The 21,419-nt window shown below is 40.9% G+C and overlaps 2 protein-coding genes across 2 annotated transcripts; both read left to right on the top strand.

Moving 5' to 3' along the window:
* The first annotated feature begins 502 nt into the window (after nucleotides 1-502).
* Nucleotides 503-8,029, top strand: LOC134864093 (zinc finger protein 271-like). Its single transcript, XM_063882865.1, has 6 exons — nucleotides 503-717; nucleotides 1,932-2,063; nucleotides 2,556-3,508; nucleotides 3,881-4,064; nucleotides 4,396-4,524; nucleotides 6,308-8,029. The coding sequence occupies exons 2-6, from the start codon at nucleotides 1,946-1,948 to the stop codon at nucleotides 7,015-7,017; spliced, it is 2,094 nt and encodes a 697-aa protein (XP_063738935.1). The 5' UTR covers nucleotides 503-717; nucleotides 1,932-1,945; the 3' UTR covers nucleotides 7,018-8,029.
* A 780-nt stretch (nucleotides 8,030-8,809) lies between these two features.
* gaa2 (alpha glucosidase 2) lies at nucleotides 8,810-20,828 on the top strand. The gene is given in 22 exon segments (XM_063882842.1): nucleotides 8,810-8,964; nucleotides 9,593-9,716; nucleotides 10,431-11,006; nucleotides 11,210-11,355; nucleotides 12,920-13,085; nucleotides 13,621-13,717; nucleotides 14,235-14,354; nucleotides 14,479-14,597; nucleotides 14,690-14,821; nucleotides 14,908-15,018; nucleotides 15,312-15,425; nucleotides 15,514-15,598; nucleotides 15,685-15,802; nucleotides 15,896-16,029; nucleotides 16,753-16,824; nucleotides 16,827-16,903; nucleotides 17,006-17,154; nucleotides 17,304-17,445; nucleotides 17,554-17,652; nucleotides 17,818-17,982; nucleotides 18,279-18,425; nucleotides 19,295-20,828. Coding segments are annotated over 21 exon segments (2,928 nt in total). The 5' UTR covers nucleotides 8,810-8,964; nucleotides 9,593-9,623; the 3' UTR covers nucleotides 19,361-20,828.
* Nucleotides 20,829-21,419: the final 591 nt, after the last annotated feature.

The raw sequence follows: 21,419 nt of genomic DNA, 5'->3' as shown, positions 1-21,419 counted from the left end.
CAGGATAACACTTACCTAAAATAAATGGGCTTCATTCAGAAGCAACAGCTGAAGGAACACTGTCAGACTCACTACATTTCCTGCTTGTTTTTTCCTATTTTTGACCCAAGGTTGAAGTTTTCACTAAACCTTTACCCGATGGCTGCCTTTAGTCGGACCACAATGGAATATGTTGATGTACAAAACACACACAAAACATGGTATAACATTTGAGTAATAACTTACTGAAAACGACAGAATAAGGAAATAATCATTGTAAACCAAACACAACAAATGATCACATTTAAATAATAATTTACTCAAAAAGACGAGAAAAAGTCGCCTAATCATTGAGTGATTTAATACGATATCATAAACCTTAATTTTATTGACAGACTTAATATACCTGATTTTAATACAATCAATGTATTTATTAAACATATATAGTTAAAAAACCCAAAAGTCGAACCAAAAGTTGGGCTTTTATTTTGGTTTGAGAAGTCAACCGGAAGTGCCGACACTACTGCAAGTGGCTAGCAGCTAAAGCTAGAAAGGTTACCATCAGAGGGAAACGCTTTTTTTAACTTAACTCATGGGTTAGGGGGCATTCATTTGACACATTGCTATGACACATTGAGCATGAAAATGAGAGACAAATAGAAAAATATCCCAGTCGTTCATATTAACTTCTGTCGAGGGACTACTTTTTTTTTTACCTGGGGGGAAATCAATGCTGAGGTTGGTCAAAACGTCTATTGTCTGTTAAACGTTAGCTAGCTGAGAAAGCGAGTGTTAAACATGCAATGGTAATGTTTGCACATATTTACTGTATTATTTTCAGGTTGAAAATGATAGTGAGTCTGTCAGAACTGTTATTTGTTATTGTTGATAAGCGGCTGTAGCTTAAGGGGAGGCAACCGTTAGCTAATTGCTAATATCAGCGATGCTAGTGAACGTCAATGGCTAGCAGGCTAATAACAGTTTCCTCAGAAGGTGGTCGCTGACCAACGCGCTGGTCATCTCCGTCAGAGGTCAAATACTGGTGCCTGTGCTGCAGGGGGGTCCTGATTGCAATGGGTTTAATCATGACACAATGACCGAATTGATAATTAGGTTGCTGCTTAACTTTAATTCTTATGAATGTGAGATTTAAAGGGATGTAGAAAAAGTGAGTGCCATCAAGCTAGCTTCTGAGCTAACAGGGGCTACTCTGTGGGGACATTCACTTACAGTTATTTTTGATAGTGTGCACCATGACAGTTCCAGTACTAATAGTGTTGCAGCTGAAACGCAAATTCGTTATACAACACATGTTTAAGGATAACTAAAGGTAGACTCTCATCAGATCCAGCCATGATCGCACCCACCCATCATAACAAAGCATCCGCCCTGCTGAAGTGTCCTTGAGCAGGACGAATGATGTCTCCCAGGGTGGAGGCACTGTTAGGCAGACAAGAGACACACACTTCCCCCAAAGAGATCAGGTGCATTAGGCTGGAAATCTAAAGCTAAAAGGAAACAAAAAACAGTCACTGAATTAATATTTGGGGATTTATTTTATACCTGACACAACTCAATACTGCTTCATCATGTAATGTGTGAATTGTAAAGATATCTAAAGCAACAAGTCACTAGTCAAAACCACCATATGTCACAAAGATTTAACCAAAATTGGAAAACCTAATGTGATATGTTGAAATATAAAAGGGAATAAAGAAAAGTCAATGTGAATATTGTTCACAGTCGGATTTGTCTGTCAAGGCAAGTTTGGTTCACGCTTATTCAGAAATAATATGTATTGTGTATTTTATCTGTAACAGGACTGCGATGAACTGTAGCCTAAACTCATTCCAACATTTGAGTGATCAAAATATGTTTTATATTGAATCACCTCTTATACATTTTTATTTTAATATCTGTTTACTGACTCGTTCGTTTTTCACCTCTTATAGGTTGTATATTTGAGATGGGCTCTGAAAACTCAGATGACTTTGGACCAGCTGTGACCCTCGCTGAGGAAGATCAGCAAGAAATTGGAGGCCTGATCAACTCAGATGGAGAAGAAGTGGATTTCTCAGATCTCAGTGAGGAAGTATTTTGTAACAACAACATAAACACCGAGTGACCGAAACAATAGAGCTCTCTAAACATTAAAATGATATTCAAGATAAAGTGTAATGAATAATAATTCATTTGAAACTGAGCATTTGTAGTTAGCGGCTGAGCCCTGTATTTAAATGACATTTACAATATTTTAAAATGATTTAATATAAATTACTACACGATACACGTTCATACATTGATAGCTGTGGATAAAAATGGACTTTTTAAAATAGTTACAAATTATTTTATATTTATTTTAGTATTTCTAAGTTAAACTTGAATTTGAATGATGATGTTATATAAAAAAAACAACTTGATCCGATATTTGATTAAGGAAAATCATTATCTTCTGACCTACAGTATACAGGACTATGTCTGAACAACATGAGCTTCTCTGTTTGTTGTGCCCAGAGAGGAACGGTTGCAATATTCCTTCATCAATTCCCCTAAGTAAAATGCTTCTGTTCTCACAGGAGAGAATGCCCTCCCCGGCAATGTACCTGCAGAATCTCCCTCCAAGACATTCGATCAAAACGAGAATGAAAAACTGCCGTCCCTTCACACCTGCTCTGTTTGTGGAAAAGACTTCCCGTACGCCTCTAAACTTCAGCGACACCTACGCACTCACTCGGGTGAGCGGCCTTTCCCCTGCTCCATGTGTGAGAAGAGGTTTCCAGAGAAGGGGCTGCTCATGATCCATGAAAGGGTCCATACCGGGGAAAAGCCTTTCCCATGCACTTTCTGCGAGAAGAGATTTGCCAGTCAGGGTGAGCTCCGGCTGCACCGGCGGACACACACGGGCGAGCGGCCGTATCACTGCTCCATCTGCCTGAAGAGCTTCTCCCGACACTGGCATCTGAAAACGCACTTAGAGGCGATGCACTCGGAGGTTGTAGCGGGCTTCACGAGGAAGAAGTTCCCGTGTTCGGACTGCGATAAGAGCTGTAACTCAGCCGCCGAGCTGAGAGATCATCAGAGGACTCACACCGGAGAGAGGCCCTACCAGTGCTCTTTCTGCGACAAACGGTTTGCTTTGTCGGGAACACTTGTGAGACACGAGCGTCTGCACACTGGCATCACGCCCTACCACTGCTCCGACTGCGGTAAGACGTTCGCTCAGCAGTGGACTCTGACAACGCACATGCGGACTCACACGGGGGAAAAACCCTACAGCTGCACACAGTGCGATAAGTCCTTCGTGGCTCCGGGAGAGCTTCGGAGGCACACCAGGATCCACACGGGGGAAAAGCCGTACACCTGCAAGGACTGCGGGAGGCACTTCTCCCTGGCAGGAACGCTCAGAAACCACAAGCGATCGTGCACACAGAACAAGGATGTGTCAGTGACAGGGGACGTCTCGGAACCAGTGGAAGATGCAGGTGGTGAAGCATCACAGAGGGTCCTGCACAACAACATCAGCCCTGAGGTAGAAAAGAAACACAGGAATTACAAAGTAGAGTTTTGATTTGGAAAATATTACCTATTATTTTGACTGATTGCAACTGCGATATGATGAATGATATTGCAGGGATGGTACATTTAGCATCATAATCCTCATTATCATTGAAAAAAGAGATCATGGTTTTAAAAAACATGTTTAGTTAGTCTGTAGAATATCTCTGTAAATTCAAAAGGGTATTTAAACACATATTTAGCCTTTAACAAATACTATTCTCTCTGCAATTAGAATATTACACTAGGCCATTATGCGATTTCGATTAAAATGACCTCTTTCTTATGCAGCCGTACTCCTCACATTATGCTGCTTCTGTTTGTTCTTATTCAATTGTTTATGTAGGTGTCTGACAGTAAGAGTTTGCCCAGTGAAGTTGAGCCCCGATGCGCAGAGGATCTAACCTGTGACGCAGCAGCTCATCGTGAAAACAACCAGCGAGCAGCAGAAGACCGACCCGAGGACACCGCCTCCAGTCCCAATATGAATGTAATAGTGAAGGAGGAGGAAGAGGAGGAACCTTTGTGTGGTACATAAACATGACATTACAGATTTCTTTTTGCTTTTACATTGAGTGCTGAGTTTTAAAGCAAACAAGACGTTGACTCTGAACATCTGAACTTAAGTTTATCAGTCAGGATAAAAATCCAGTGCCACTCTCTTACATTCCCAGCTAAGCTTGACATGTCTTTATTAGGTTACCTGAATGCACCATATCTTGACAGTTTGCACACAGAATAGCGATGCAACGTTTCCACTTTTCTCTCCAAATATCTATTCTGATGTCATAGTCAAAACACTTTCATTATTAAAACGTGGAAGCTTTTAACATTTAGGTGTGGTTTCTCTTTTGTTTTCAGAAGAAACTCCTGAGCCGATCTCTAGCAGTGAGGATTGCACCATGCAGGAGGAAACTGAGGAGCAGCATCAGGAAACCAACACAGAAATGAGGATAACAGTAAAGGAGGAAGAAGAGGAACTTGCTAACAGTAAGGAAACCAATTTACAGGAGTGTTGATGTCATTCATCAAAGCTAAGGCATTGTCTTAACTTTAACTCATTTACTGGGTTTTTTCCAGTCGAGGAATTAGATTAAAGTGGGTTCTTCCTGACTGAATTCAGCCCACCCTTTTTAGGCTTTTCACCTTTTTCTTTTCTGACTGCATCCACACTAATCTTGGCTGTGCTGGAAACAATGTGTGTATGAAGTGCAGTGTCCAATGTCCAAGTAGTTTTTGTTTTCTTTAAAGATTTCTGTCCACACAAACCTGTCATCACAGAGCTGGTTGGTTCAAAAGGAATTTAAATGCTGGTTTATTTTGGAAAGGATGGGAAAAATATCTATTGTTTTAGATTGAGCTAATTGTAGACATAGTCCATTTACAGATGAAAGGAGCAGGCTTCTCATGTTTAGCCGACCTTTTATTAACCAGGATCATTACCTGGACCTTAATTCTGAGTTAAAATACATCCTTTGCTTGTGTAGCATCCCAGTCGAATTAAGCCTGGACTGATGGTTTAATGTAGTTTGTTTCTTTTTCCAATATAAATTCATTGACCAACGTAAGAGCTACGTAGAAATTAAACGGAAGACAAAATCATACATTACACACAGATTAAACTAAACTCTGTTAGCACTGAAAAGTTAACAAATACACAAATAAACTCCAAATTATTTGACAATTATCTTGTTGCCCTCTCGACTGGAGCCAAACTCCGTTATACTCTCCGTTTTGTCATTATTTGCCCATTTATATGCCGTGTTACCGCACCGTTTATCTCCGTGTTAGCGTACTTTTCTGGTTACGTCTTTCTGCCAACTTCCGTTACATATGCGCCTATTGTCTCTTCAGACTAAAAGCACATCCTTGCTCATGAAAAACAACAAAAAAAGTATTAGCAAATACATGAACCATATTGTTTAGGGTCCTTCACAGCTTGTGTCTGTAAAATGCGCTTTTTAAAAGTCTTTGTCTAGCAACTAAAAGGTGGTTTCTTAGAAAAAGAGCCACTCCCTTATTACTTTGCTCTGTGAGATGGTAGAAAGTGGACTGTGTCTTCTTCCACTTCACTCTGACTGACTCTTTGCTGTCTCTGGTTTGAAATCAGAACCCTGCACTTGTGGTTAGTGTTGAATCTATGTTTCTACTTAAGGCTCGTTCATTTGTAATTTATTCATAGGTCTATAAAATATCTTATGATTAATTCAACAATTATAACACAGGACTGCTTTTGGGATTGATAACTAAACTGTGAAACCTTGCATCTTCTGTCATAAACCTTTATGTATCTATTTGAATTCATTGGAAAACTCTCAAGATAAAAACCCAGCATTTAACCTTTTTCACCTTTGTGCAGTATCAGACCTAGTCTTCAAAGTAGACCCTTAACATATTCCCCTTAAAGATAGCAGTCATTTAACTTAGTGCTGCAAATGCAAATGTTATTTTCATTATTGAACATCTGATTATTTTATAGATTTATCGATATATATTTTGCTCTATGAGAAATCCCAAAAAGTGAAAACTGTGCAGCCCAGGGCGATGACTTCCCTTGGATGGCTTTCGATAGTTGGGTAAGAGTGCTCTTCACTCCTTCCTCCAAACTGTCATGCTCGTACAACACTCAAATAGGCTGAAGGCTGAACCTTGGATCATCACTTTTTGTTTGTCTCATTTAATCTCTTTTCAGTCTTGTATCATTTTGGACTCCGCAGTGAGCCAAAAGGTTCAAACAAGTCGATGTTTGAGCTTGTCCTTTGTGTTTCCACAGTGTCAGGAGAGGATCCTGACTGTCCTGATGTCTCAGACAGCAGTGGAGAAAGTCCTCCTGGCTCCCCGGGGCAGGAACAGTGTGACAACAACAGCGATCAGACGAAGAGCTCGTACTGCTGCGGGCTCTGCGGCAGAGACTGTCACAAGATGTCCGCTCTGCAGATTCATATGCGCATTCACTCGGGAGAGAAACCTTACCAATGCTCTCTGTGTGGGAAGCAGTTCACCCAGAAAGGTCAACTCAAAGGTCACCTGAAGGTCCACACGGGAGAGAAACCGTTCTCCTGCCCCGACTGTGGGAAGAGCTTCGCCCACTCGGGAGCGATGAACCGGCACAGGCTCACACACACCGGAGAGCGGCCGTACCACTGCTCCGTCTGCGACCGCAGCTTCAACCAGTCCGGACGCCTGAGGGAGCACGAGAAGATCCACTTTGGGGAGAAGTTTGACTGTCCCGAGTGTGAAAAGAGTTTCACGCGAGCTTCAAGCCTCAAGAACCATTTCAGGCTTCACACGGGGGAGAGGCCGTACGGCTGCGACGTCTGCGGGAGAGGATTCAGCCGGTCGCAAAGCCTCCGCCTCCACAAACGCAAACACCAGCAGATACACACCGAGGAGGACTCTCCGTTCAGTGGGAAGAACGACGACCTATCACAGAGTGACGATAACTCCCCGATTAACATGTGTTTAGCAGACAAGAATGACTGATGATGTATTTATATAAACCATAGAGATGTGTACCAGGAGTAGGATGATTATACAACGGTTTCAGGCAGTCAAACATGAGCGGAGAGGGGACAGCAAGGTCGAAATTAATCGTTCACATAAAAAGCTAAAATATCGTAAAAAAACTCGTCCGGTGGTGTTCAGCAAGTAACTACAGACCAACCGACCAAACAAATATTTACTACAAACCCTTTCATAAAAACCTTGGAAACTGTTCGGATGATACGTTTTAGAGGACCTATTTACTCGCTTTTACACTCACCTATGTTAGCTGCGTCAAAATATCACTCTCCTTTTAGAGTATTTATTGTAGTTAAACAATCTAATTTAAGGTCTGTGATTTCAAATCTTTCCATTCAGTTCTTGCCATTCAAAATAATTGTGTGTGTGGTAATCGGATTGAAGAGTAATTTTGTTTTTGTATTAGACGTAACCAAGGCAAATGAGCAGTCTAACGAATCAGGTGAAACTGGAATTCATTCTTTGGTTATGAGCTACCGAAATATAAAAAATGAAGCAGTGAGATTATAATGTTCATCTGATTGTTTGCCAAAACCATTTTTGCCTTATTGTTGATTTATCTGTGTCTTTGTTTATGCTGCTCAACAACCACGTTATGAGTCAGGTTCACCTGGTTTGGGAAATTCTTAAAGGCCAAGTAACTATTGTGAAAAAAAGAGTCATCCTAAAAGACTGTGATACAAAAGGCTAAACCTGAAACCATGTTGATGGTAAATGTTGCCCAGTGCTGCCTCTGTCTAACTGTATGGGACATGTTATACTGAAGAATAAAAGTAAAAGAACTAAAGGCTGTTCTGCTTGCAGAGTTGTGATTGAAGGATTAAATGAACTAACTAGAAGTAGAAATATGTCTACAAGAATCGTTCATATTTGATATATACCGTATGTACATTATACAATCTCTTGTTTTCCAATAAAAGGTGTTCTGGAAAGTTAGTGCTATCATTAGTACTGAGCCTAACAGTGTGTTTTAGGTAGTTTTCTATCTAAAGTAATATATTGTTTCATCCAATCATACCTGGTCATGCATGGCAAATATTTACGACAAGCTAGTTCTTTTTTACTCAGGGTCTCCCAGAGATAAGGTAATCTGTGAAATCAGGTCATTGATTTGTGATCCCCATTGCAGTATATTTGCCTGAACCCTCTCCATCATCTGTGGAAATGAAAACGAGACATATTTTTGTGAGAGGTAGTTACAACATATATACAACAAAACTAGTCAGTTCCCATTAGTCAAAGTCAAATTCCACTTTATTGTCAAAGTTTCCACATGTGTTACACATACAGAACATTGAAATACCGTTTCTGGCAGTCCCACAGTGCAAATATAAACAAGAACATATAACACAAAGATAAGAGCAAAGACGGTTTTATAAAAGAAATATGTAGTCTACATTACATGTTGCCAGGCTATATGAAACACTTTAAACAAATAGTTTTAGCAATATCTGTTTGAAGCTATGATACATTTCACTACTCAATGTTCTAAAGCTCTTGTATTTGACTTGCTTTGCAGGCTTTCACACAATTTGAGCTGCCCCTGAAGGCATCCTTGCGGGAACAAGACACCTGATTTAAAAACAACAAGAAAATTAAACATGAAAAATCATACGTTGGTAATTACCTATACTATAACAATGCTGACTTAAGAATAGTACATGACATTTGGAGTCAAATGTACTTTTGGATACTCTGATATGGAGGTAGCAAAGGGTTCTTCAAACGGAAGTACCAGAAATTACGAGGTGTCGTGAAGGTGACATGAAGATAAACAGACGCACATCATGCAGCAGCAGAAGGTTATCAGCGCTACGGATTATTTAGCTAACGATACATGTATTTAAAGGGGAAATTTGCTGCGTATGCTGTATATTTTTTATTTTCCAAGACTAAAAATATATCCAGGTAAGCAAATCTGATGTTAATGTCCTTGTCAGCTCACGTTAGCTGAAGTTACACAGCTGTTAAAGTTAGCTAATGCTAATAACCGTTGCTACAACAACGTCTAGGGCGACTAACTGTCATTAACGGTTACTGTAACTATGATATTTTGTCAGCAGTAAAAGCATTTGATCTATCCTTCAATTGTCTCCCTGGTGAACTTTGACATTCACATGTTGTTCCTGTGCAGCTATAGTTAGCCACATCATATTGAACTGAATGTCCAATAAGCCATATCAGTGTGGGCCTCTTGGTACCTTAATGTTACATATCAACAACAACCAGAGGTGGGAGAAGTACTCAGATCTTGTACTTGAATAAAAGTAGAATTACCAGAGTGTAGGAGTACTCTTGTAAGAAGTAAAAGCCCTGCATTCAAAAGGTGACTCAAGTAAAAGTACAAAAGTATTAGCATCAACATATACTCAAGCTGACTCAAAATCAGCTGTCAAATCCAACCAAGAATCATTTTCACTTCACTGTTTCATATGCATTCTTCTCTCCTGAAATCCAAACAACAGGAAATGATTTTTGCCATCTGACTGACCTTTGTTCTGCTCTTGCTCTCTCTGTCTGCCTCTCATGTGTTCAGTCGCACACTTTGACCAACACACACTATCAGGATGGTGTCCTACAAGCGGCTGAACCCCGAAGATGTGCAGTTTTCCAGTGCGGTTCTGTCCGAAGAGCTGTGTCCAGTCCGTGAGGAAATTCCAGTGAGTCTATTTCTACTTCTTCATTTGCCTCCAACCTACTGCACACCGTTTCAAAAGTGCAAAGTGTTGGTTTCTTTCTGTGATTTTAAATCATTGCTGCAAAACTTCATGCTTTTTCTTCCGGCTGCTAATGTTTCGAGGCATATTTTAAAATCTAGATGCAATGCTCTCATTAGTTATTGTTGGATAGTACAAGTTTTAAATTCTTAAACTCTGAAAGTCTGAGAAATTGCTACTTTTGTTGCCCTATGTGATAGGAAATTAATGTTTGTTGGTTTTGGACTGTTAGCTCGAAAAACAGGACATTTAAAGACAACAGACTTGACTTTAAGGAAGTTGTGAATGTCATTTTTCACAATTGTCTTGCAATTTAAAGGCCAAATAACTGATGAATTACTCAAGAAAATAATTAATGATTTATGAAAACATCCATAAGTCACAGCCCTAGTATGTAACTGATGTTGTTTAACAGTCAGTGCAGAGAGGATACAAGTTTTACTGGGATTTACCTTTTTAATGTTTTTTTTTTGTGTTGGTCTTTCTTTCGGTCTGTAACATACAGTTATTGTGCGCCTGTTTTGGATTAAAAATATATTTTTTAATTAAAATATGTGTTTCATAGGAACCCATACCAGAAAATAATCAGATGTTATTCATTTTGTTCCTCTTGGTTTCTTTCTGAGTGTGTCTCTTCTTTCCTTGTTGTATTTTAAGGTGCCGGAGCCAGAAGAAGCCTCGCTGCTTCCTCGGCGTCCGTCATGCTCTGGCACCACAGGCCTGCTGGTGATCGGCTGCCTGCTGCTGCTGCTCTGTGGAGGCTGGCTGCTGGGCACCATGTTCTGGCTGCACCGTCCGTCCAACGTACAGCCGCACAGACCCCCGTCCCCGGCCTCTGGACACACACCAGACTCTCAGATTGAAACAGGAGTTAACGACACGGCTGCCGCTTTCCGCCGCGAGGCCTGCAGTTTAATCCCCGAGGCGTGGAGGTTCGACTGCTACCCAGAGAGAGGGGTGGTTGTGACGCGAGAGTTGTGTGAGGCGAGGAACTGTTGCTTCATCCCAGCATCCTCTCCCTTATCCTCTGCCACCCGCCCGTCAGGGAAGAATGGTATCCCGTGGTGTTTTTATCCTGAGGACTTCCCTTCATACTCGGTCGTGTCGATAAACGACACGTCGCTGGGACAAAAAGGGACGCTCGTACGGGAGGTGAAGACCTACTACCCTGCAGATATCCTCACTCTAGAGGTGGAGATACGACATGAGACAGACTCAAGACTGCGAGTCAGGGTGAGTCGGTGAGGAAGTGAGCAAGGAGAGAAACTCCCTCTGTAGGGAACGTTAGCCTTTGCAGACCATTTACATGCACAAAAACCTATACAACACATGAACTGTAATAGGTCAGTTGATATCATTTTCATTACACACCGCTGCAACATATCTGGCCTGTAACTTAATAAGCATCTTTATTTTTCTCATGTTTCCCAATATAGATTACAGACCCGGCTGATTCTCGGTTCGAGGTCCCCATCTCCGTTCCCGCTGCCACAAAGAAAGCAGAACATCCAGAATACATCGTTGAGATTTCAAAGCAGCCGTTCGGTCTCATCGTGAAGAGGAGGTCTACAGGGGCAGTGCTGTAAGGCTCACTCAAATATGAAACTTTAGGATAATTTAAGTAAGGGTGATATTCCTAATCTGATATAAGTATAATGAATACTACATAAAACACATTTAATTGTAAGAATAATTGAACATGATTATGGGAGAATGATGAAAAGAAAATCCTATATCGCAATCTTCCTATCAATATTGATATGGTGATGATTTTGTGGGGTTTAACATTGATGCTTTCACAAAATATTTACACAATGAGAATAGGGTTGTTATTATCAGTAATGTGGAGTTATTGACTAAGTGGGTAAAGGTAAATAACAGAACACAGTTATACTGTCTGTAAAAGCAAGAAAAGACATACATTAGGACAGCCTTTCTCAAACTTTTTTCAGTCAGGGCACCTTTCAAAAGTGCATAAAATCCCAAGGCACCCCAATGTAAAATATGATTAAAAACGACACTGCATAACTGCATAGCCTAAACATAAATGCAAATGTCCTGTTTATTTAGACGGGACAGTAAAGTGCAACACGAACTGTGAATAATAATAATGATAATAACAACTTTATAGGAACTTTATCTAGCAGCACCTTTAAAAACACAGAAGTGCTTCACAAAACAATAAACCAGTCACAAATGTCATAAAACCACAAGTAGTAAGCAAGAACTCAACAACAAATTGAGACCAGGAGAACTCAAATGAAGTGCAGGATGCAGTTAAAATAAAATAAAGGGGGTAGACATGACAACAAATAAATAAAATGAGATACAATGAATAAGATAAGAAAAAAATGCTAACGCTTAAAAAATGTCATCATAGTCCTTGTTTCCATCCGTGTTTCCATCTGTGCCATCCGCGCACCTACACACACACACACACACACACACACACACACACACACACAATAATCCACAATGAGAGAGGAAGAGAGAGAGAGGTCGACGTGCAGGCAGAGCGCAGGCACGCTCTCACACTTACACAAACAAGCCATGATGCAGACTCAGGGCTGGTGGACGAAGGCTCGCATGCAGGCTGAGGCTCCATGTTACAGTCAATCATGTCCGGTTCTTGTGGGGCTTTTCTTTTTAAAAAACGATCCATGCTGTTGTTGCTTGTTCCTTGCTCTTTTTGAAATTAAATGTATTTTCGCAGTTAAATCAAACAATGCACTGCCATCTGACCCCGGTGGGCGGGTCCGCGAGTCACATTCGTAAATTTTAATTTTTTTTAAATAAAAATGATATACATTATCAACATTAATTTACAATGTTAGTAATCCATTAGTAGGTAAAATAATGTATTTATGTATTCAAATTTAAATATTTTTTTGGGGGGGGATTTTTTTTATTTTTTATGTCAGAATACGTAATTTTTTTGGTGGCACCCCTGACACAGTCAGGGGGCACCCCAGTGTGCCGCGGCACCCACTTTGAGAAAGGCTGCATTAGGATATTTTAAACAATATTGTGTATCTCAGTGAATATATAGTCATGTGCTGATATCCATATAATATCGATATATTGCCTTGCCCTCAAAAAGATAATAATAATTGACATTATATCACTCCTCCCCTGGTGTCCTGCAGTCTGAACACCACAGTGGCTCCTCTCTTCTTCGCGGATCAGTTCCTGCAGCTCTCCTCCTCTCTGCAGAGTCAGTTCATCTACGGGCTGGGGGAGCACCGCTCCTCCTTCCTGCACGACGTGCACTGGAACACACTCACCATGTGGGCCAGAGACGTGCCTCCTATGGTAGGAAATGCTGTTTTTGTCATTCTTCTACTTACATATTTTTGGGGCAAGAGGGGGCCTTTATTTCAGATGCAGTGCTGAGAGGGGGAGACTAAGGGGATGCAATGGCCGAAGACTTCTGCAGGCCGGAGCGGAACCCATGACCCGCCAGCTCTAACGCTGAGCTACATGGCCATCCCTGCTTCTAATTTTAAACAGATATTAACATTCAATTGATAGGACTTTTGTTGGGGTTTCAACATTTTATAAAATAAATAAACTTATCTATGCATACTTCCATATCCAGATATCCATTTGAATAATATAGAATTGTAACACTATAGAAATAGACCTGATATAAAAGTATGAATGAACCAAAACCTCTACATTTTAAAATAAAGTTAACTTAAATAAATACTTCAAATTGAATGTATATTAAATAAAAATGTTTGAAAGAAACCACAAAAGAGGAAACACTGTGACATGTAACATTTTGAGTTCAATTGAATCTGTAGTTATATAATGTTAATTAATTGTGTCCCTGTCTTTGATATAGGAACAGACAAACCTGTATGGAGCTCATCCATTTTACCTGGCCATGGAGGAGGGGGGGGAGGCACACGGCTTCTTCCTGCTGAACAGCAACGCCATGGGTCAGTCAGGTTTCACTACGTGCACTCGCACACATCAGCATCTGATTCTTCCAGTATTGCAACAACTCATATGACAAGATTAAGCAAAAAAAACAGAAGTCTCTGAGTGTCACAGAAGCGTGACTTCAGTTTCAGTAAATATAAACTCTCCAGTGTGCTGTAAAAGAAGTCACTTAGACGTCAGGGGTTATTTCTTTATTTCTTAGCCAACAGAAAGCTTGACTTGTTTTGTAAACTTAGTGAAAGTTAAACTACATCGGTTTTATTTTGAGAAAAAAATAAGGAGTGTTGAAGATTAGCTTTTAATGCTTTGATGCAGATATTCGTTTTTTATCAATTTCCATAATTTCTATAAAACTTATAATAACACATCTAAACAGAATTAACATTTTATGTGTATTTACTCATTATTTCCCGTGTAATTTATTTTATTTCTTTAGCTTTTTGTTTCATGGATGTGCGTTTCTCACTGGTCACTAATTATAGCTTTTCATCAGTAGCTTTTCTGTGCCTGCAGATGTGGTCCTGCAGCCGGCCCCGGCCCTCACCTGGCGCACCATCGGAGGAATCCTTGACTTTTACGTTTTCCTCGGGCCTGATCCTGCTTCAGTGATTGGACAGTATGTGGAAGTCATCGGTCAGTAAGAGTCTTCTTGGATGTGGGAATTTTGTGTACCAAAGCTGCACGATACAGTGTATTTTTGTAGTTTGACTCTTGATGTCCTCACTACTCTCTTTCTTCACCCTCCATGTTTCCTCAGGTTACCCGGCGATGCCCATCTACTGGGCTTTAGGCTACCATCTCTGCCGCTGGGGTTACAACACAAGCGACTCCACCTGGGAGGTGGTCAAGAGCCTGAGGAATTATAAAATACCCCAGGTAAAGATTACCCAGAACACAGTTTGTGTTTATGTCAGTAGTTTTCCTTTTCTTTGTGAAAGTAATTAATCTTGGTGTGGATTTATTCCCAGGACGTCCAGTGGAACGACATCGACTACATGGATCAGTTCATGGACTTCACCTTTGACTCCAAAAAGTTCGGCACGCTGCCCGACATGGTGAAAGATTTGCATGTTCACGACCAGCGCTACGTCATGATTCTGGTACACAGGAGTTTGTATTTGCTTTTCGATCTGTGTACTTTGTCTGTTGTGGCGTACTTGTTTAACAGCTGTGTCTCCCCCTGCAGGACCCCGGGATCAGCAGCTCCCAGCCTGAGGGATCATACTGGCCGTACGACGAAGGGCTGAAGAGAGACGTGTTTATTAAAGATGCTGAAGGAAAAACACTCATCGGGAAGGTAACATAAGATCCCATGACACAATTACTACTCTCGGGTCCCATGGGTTCTTAAATTCCTTGAAAGTTAGCAAATCTGAGGGGAAGAAATAAGGCTTCTTAGGCTAAATGTGAATTGTTACTAACAAGAAGCTGTCTGTTTTTAGTGTCACTGTTTATTTGTTTCACAATGTGTCACGTTGGGCCCTTGAATTTGAAGAAATGTTGTTCTCAAAGTCTTTGAAAAGTCTGTGAACTTGACGTTTAAGACAGTTTGGGTGTATGAGAAATAAGACGTTCCCTCTCTTGCTCCAGGTGTGGCCTGGTCTGACAGCTTATCCTGATTTCTCGAATGAAGTGACTCATGAATGGTGGTACGAAAACCTCCAGAGGTTCCATGAGAAGGTGCCATTTGATGGGTTATGGATTGTAAGTATAGAAATGTGAGCCACTATTTAAAAAATGACTCTCTAAACTTCATTATAGCTTCCCTCTGACCTGTCTCAACGGTTTTTAGGACATGAATGAGCCGTCTAATTTCCTGGATGGATCTACTAATGGCTGTCCGTCAAACAGTCTGGAAAACCCTCCTTACACACCTGGTGGGATCTCAAGCACCAATCAAAACAAACCCAACATGAACAAAAATACATAGCACATATAATGGTCAAAATGTTCTTCTTTTTAGGTATACTAGGAGGTTTGCTCAGAGCCAAAACTGTGTGTGCCACTGCACAGCAGAAGCAGTCCATTCACTACAATATGCACAGCCTCTACGGACTCATGGAAGCTAAGGCGTCTGCAAGGTAAAGACCCAAACACACAGAACTAAAACAAGCTGAACATATTTGATGTACTTTCCTTACATATTCTTTCATGTTTTCTATCCTCTTCTCCAGCGCTATGAAGCGGATCGTGGCGAAGCGACCGTTTGTGATCTCTCGCTCCACCTACCCCTCTCAGGGGATGTACTCCGGTCACTGGCTGGGAGACAACAGGAGCCAGTGGAAAGACCTGTACACTTCTATAGCAGGTTAGACACATGAGTCGCACATTTCTACAGCTAAATAAATCAAGTTTATATGAACACCTCTACAAATAGTAGGAGTTTGGTGTCGAAAAGATATATATTGTATTTTCAATCTGCAGGCAAGAGCTGATGAGCAAAGTAATTGTATATTCTGCATTAACATTTTGTTTGTCCAACCTTCATCTAGGAAATATTAGGTTTGTTTCATTGAAATAACCAAAAGGGCTGCTTTATCCTCAGAAACAAGAACTTGAATCCCTATTTCTTATCTGAAAAAGGCTGTTTGTTGTGACGGTAAACATATTTTCTGACTTTTTTCAGAATTTGGGAGGATTTAAACTGATTTAGAGGACAAAAACATGCTTCCAAATTAACGAAAATGTTGCTCAGCGGGTGTGTGATCAAACAATTAGCAAAAGTTACCAAAAATAACGAACAGCAGTTTACAGTGATAGCCTAATCGTTGCTATGTTGTGCATCAAATGCAAATTAGTGAGCCATAAATATATTCCTTTTAATAGGATTTTATTACACATTTAATTGCTACTCTACTCTTATTCTGTGAGCTACAGGACCATGAGGGGGAAGAGTAACACCTAACCTGTGTATTACTTTAAGATTTCCTAGGACTGTGTTCAAAATTGTCCATTTAATCATGCCTAAATGTTTCTCTGTCATGATAGTGCCCGTTTGAAGTTTCCACCTCTCTGTGTTTTTCTCCTTCAGGTATGTTGACCTTTAACCTCCTGGGCATCCCGTTGGTGGGAGCAGATATCTGTGGCTTCAGCGAGGAGCCGCAGGAGAGCTGTGTGTGCGCTGGACGCAGCTGGGAGCTTTCTATCCCTTCACACGCAACCACAACGCCATCGACATGCAGGTAAGAGCTTCACCACAAAGCACAATGGGTAAAACCGCTCAAGAGCTACTCTGTCCTTCAGTCCTTCAATCTCCTTTAACAGGTTTCTTTGTTTATCTTCAGCCTCAGGACCCGACCGTGTTCAGCCCTCTGGCTCGGACAGCGATGAAGCAGGCTCTGCTGCTGCGATACTCGCTCTTCCCCGTCCTCTACACACTCTTCCATCACGCGCATGTGCACGGACACACTGTCGCACGGCCGCTAATGTTTGAGTACGTTTCAGAAATTGCCTTTTAGAAAGAAAGATGATCTTTTTCTTCTCAACATCGTGGTCTTCAAATGAACGTTTTAAAGTATTTAATTTGTTATTCTGGCTGGATTGGGAGGTTCTTACTGTGTGTTTCCTGTGTGCACTCCAAAGGTTCCCAAAAGATGTGAAAACCTACGGGATCGACAAACAGTTCCTGTGGGGGAAGAGTTTGCTGGTGACACCGGTGCTGGATCCTGAAGTGGACTATGTGGACGGATACTTCCCAGAGGGTCTGTGGTATGACTACTACACGGTAAGACACACACACACACACACACACACACACACAGAGACACAGTGTAGCATGAGTCAGGAACAACACGATTGTAAACATCATCTGTCCACGTGTGATCCTCCTTAGGGCGACTCTCTGCACAGTAAGGGGGAAGACCTTCGACTCCACGCACCTCTAGATAAGATCAACCTGCATCTGCGTGAGGGCTCAATCATACCAACGCAGGTGAAGAAGATTTGTGCTTCAAATTACACAGAGTTCCTTTTCTGAATGATAATACATTTCCTCACTTAAAGGTCCCTTTACACTGTAAAAGTTGGCACATGGTCCATAAACCCTTTTGGAGGTCAGTCATTTCTTATTCCTTTATCTTTCATCATGTGTGATCAGGCGCCCAACCTGACGCTGTGGGTGAGCAGCGGTCAGCCTCTCCACCTGGTGTCGGCGCTCTCTGAGGACGGAGCAGCCAGCGGGGATCTGTTCTGGGACGACGGAGAGAGCATCGACACCTACGAGAACAACCTGTACTCCTACATCCTCTTCAGCGTCGCTCAGGTGCTCACACTCGACTGGAGAGAAATAAATAATAAGGACGCTAGCATGCTTCATTGAGCTCAGTAAAAACAATTCTTAGTGGGTTGATATGAAATCAAATACAATTTAAAAGCCTGACCTTCACTACACTGAACTTTTCCACAATGGAGTGTATGTTCATGTGGGAAAACCACCTTACAGAACATGTTCATCACAGCAGGGAATGTTCATATATGATTAAAATATAAAGTGTGTCTGAATGTGGACTGGTATGGTTTGTGACTAAACTAAAATCCAGTCATTTGCTTATCTTGTAGAACGTGATGACGTCACAGGTTCTGCATAGCAACGTGGAGGCCACATACATCACCGTGGAGACGGCCTCCTTCTACGGCGTGAAGCAGAAACCGAGCCGAGTGATGGTGAACTCCCAAGAGGCAACGTTCACCTACAGAGACAACCAGGTGAGGAACGCAGAGTCTGAACCATCGATGCTTAGTCTGTTGTGCTTTAGTCTGTTGTGCTTTAGTCTGTTGTGCTTAGTCTGTTGAGCTTTAGTCTGTTGTGCTTTAGTCTGTGAGCTTTAGTCTGTTGAGCTTATTGAGCTTTAGTCTGATGAGCTTATTGAGCTTTAGTCTGATGAGCTTATTCGGACAGTTCTGATTTTTCTGTTTTATGAGGTGCTTATTGTCAAGCGTATTAGCTAAAAGACTTCTATCAACATTCAATAAGTGCAATGAACCACGGGGACACAAATTCAGAACAGCAAAAATACATTAGCTTTAAATAAGCCAAACCATTTGAAGTCCTACTTTACTTTAAGTGATGGTTTTAATGTAAGGAGTTTTAATACTTGGTGGAATGAGGCTTAAAAACATCTTGAGTCGAGGTTATATTTTCATCGCTTTACCCTGCCGTCAAACTTCCTTTACGGAAGCCGTTATATCTATCCATGTTCTCTTCAAAGTCACCAGACTCCTTTTGACAAAAAACTATAATTCTAGCTAACGGAAAAGGGGGTTTCCAGTCAAACGCTGCATTGACTGGTTAGTTTGTTTGGGGTATTGTGTGACTTTGGCGAATCCAAACACAAGAACATAAAACTGAGCGATCATGGCAGCGTTGGACCAGAAACTCCTGTGTTTTGCTTGGTAAAAATACTGTTTTTATCAATTAAAAACTCTTATTTTCAACCGAAGTTTTAATACAAAGTGCCGATTGCACATCAGCAATGCGTTGTGTAGCAGTGGGGTCATCTGTTTTCATGCAGAAGGCTTTGTTGTATCAGAAAGGAGAAGCTCTTCATGCTGACGTGTTGTGTTTTCTCTTGCAGGTGTTAACAGTTGCAGATCTGGGTCTCAACCTCAGTCAGAACTTCACCATCAGCTGGATGTATTGAGTCAGATGTTTTTATGGTTTTGGTTACTGTTAAAAGTCTCCAGCTGGTACACTGTGCAGTCTTTATGTGTTGTGGAAGTGATGTTTAGCTCTGTACTCCTGGACATTGGAGGTTAAAGGCACGGAAGGGATATTTTGAATAGCACATTTCAGCTAGTGCAAAAGAAACAGATTATTAAGTTAATTTAAAAACACCAAAAGAGATCAACGAGAAAAAGAAGTCAAATAAAACTTGTTTAAAATACGATAATAAAGGTGCAGTACAAGAAGGGAACAATAACAAGTAAAGTCTTAATTTTCACATGTATTTTTTGGTAAACGCAGAGGACTCGTGCACAGACAATGGGCCACGATTCAATAAAATTAACCCGAATTAGTTGAGAACACCCTGAAATTACAGCTGAGAGTCAGCACTTTAACCTCATAGGCATTGTTCCGTGTCATAACTTATGTGCAGGAGTACAGAGACGAAACAAGCTGCCTGTGTGTGAAAGAAGATGAATAGGTACTCTGGAGTGAGTCAGGTCAAGCTGGTGGCATATTGATAGTGCTACGTTTAAAAAAACAACAACACACAAATGCTTTTGAAACTTGCAGCCATTGACGTGCACTCAATGCTTTAAATATGTAATGTATTGCATCATCGCTGAACCATCGTCTCATTCAAACAGAAAGCTTGTTTATTTATTTCCTCTTTTAATTCTCATCCGCAGAAGGATTATGTGCAATAAGTGAAAGAAAGGAGGATGTACCTTTCTACTAATGTGAGTCTGCAAATAGTTCATGATTGCTTGAGTGCGTCTTTACAGCTTCGTGTTGCACTGGATTGATTGTGCAGTGTTGTAAAGGTAGAGATAGGTGCCTTATGATTCCTGTTTGTGAGCGTCTCTGGGGTTTTTTCCGGCCTGTTTGAAAACGCTGACGACTGATAGTACTACTGCCGTGCACGAGGAGTACTTTGATGCATAGCTTCAGTATTCTACAGCAGCCAATCATGTGCTGCAGTCATGTTACTGTGAGCTTTCTCTGATACACTTCAGTTTTTACAATGTTTTTAGCTTGATTTTGACCGTAAAGCTGTGAAAATCTGATTTGAATTTATAGTCACAGAACATAGCTGTGAAGAGCTTGCACCTTTTCAGAGCAGATCGTCAATGCATGTGTGCTTTTAAAAAACAAAAGAAATATTTGTAAGCATGTAAAATACGATGCAAAGTTTATTTCACTCCGTTGTGTAAAGGTAACTGTAATTGTGCCTAAAAAAAAAAGCAGTATCTTTCATTAATTGTTGTGTTGGCTTTTATGTAGCTGCTTGATTTTTGAACAAAATAAAAACTACGAGAGCTCTGATGGATCTTTGTTTTCTATTTTACGACATGTTTTTTTGTCAACAACAGGTGTGAATAAAGAGAAATGTAATGATCTTGGCCCCATTATGCTGTCATAATAAAGAGTAAAGGCAAAGCTAACTCATTTGTAGTCTGGTTTTTAAATACAAAATGTATCCTGAGGTGCTGTAGCCACTAGAGGACACACTTTCTCACAAAGAGGGAATTTTACAGTCAATTTGAATCAGTTTTAAGTGCTTATTAAATCTTCTTTAAAAAACCTTTGAAGAACAAAATCCCTCCCGTAACAAAGCAGCGTACTTAATAAACAACACGTCCAAAGTTCTAAGTTACCTGGAGTAAGAGGTTAAACTACAAACTGCTTTACTGTAATGTTCAATTATATATCACTCGACCGACGTATCTTTTAATAACATTTAAAAAAAATTTAAAAAAAGATTCAACTTTATTGTCATTGCACAGAGTACAAGTACTAGGACAACGAAATGCGGTCTCTGCATTTGACCCATCCTAGTGTTAGGAGCAGTGGGCTGCCATTATGTACGGCGCCCGGGGAGCAGTGTAGGTAACCAGTGTCTTGCTCAGGGACACCACGGTGGCACTTGGTCTTTCGGGGACTTGAACTGGTGACCTTCCAGTTCCCAGGCCAAGCCCCTATGGACTTCGCCACCACCGCCCATACCCATACCCATACCCAATACCCATAATTAG

Source organism: Eleginops maclovinus, chromosome 5 (assembly GCF_036324505.1).
Source record: "Eleginops maclovinus isolate JMC-PN-2008 ecotype Puerto Natales chromosome 5, JC_Emac_rtc_rv5, whole genome shotgun sequence".
NCBI classification, from domain to species: Eukaryota; Metazoa; Chordata; class Actinopteri; order Perciformes; family Eleginopidae; genus Eleginops; species Eleginops maclovinus.
This window is presented reverse-complemented; position numbering and strand designations above follow the sequence as displayed.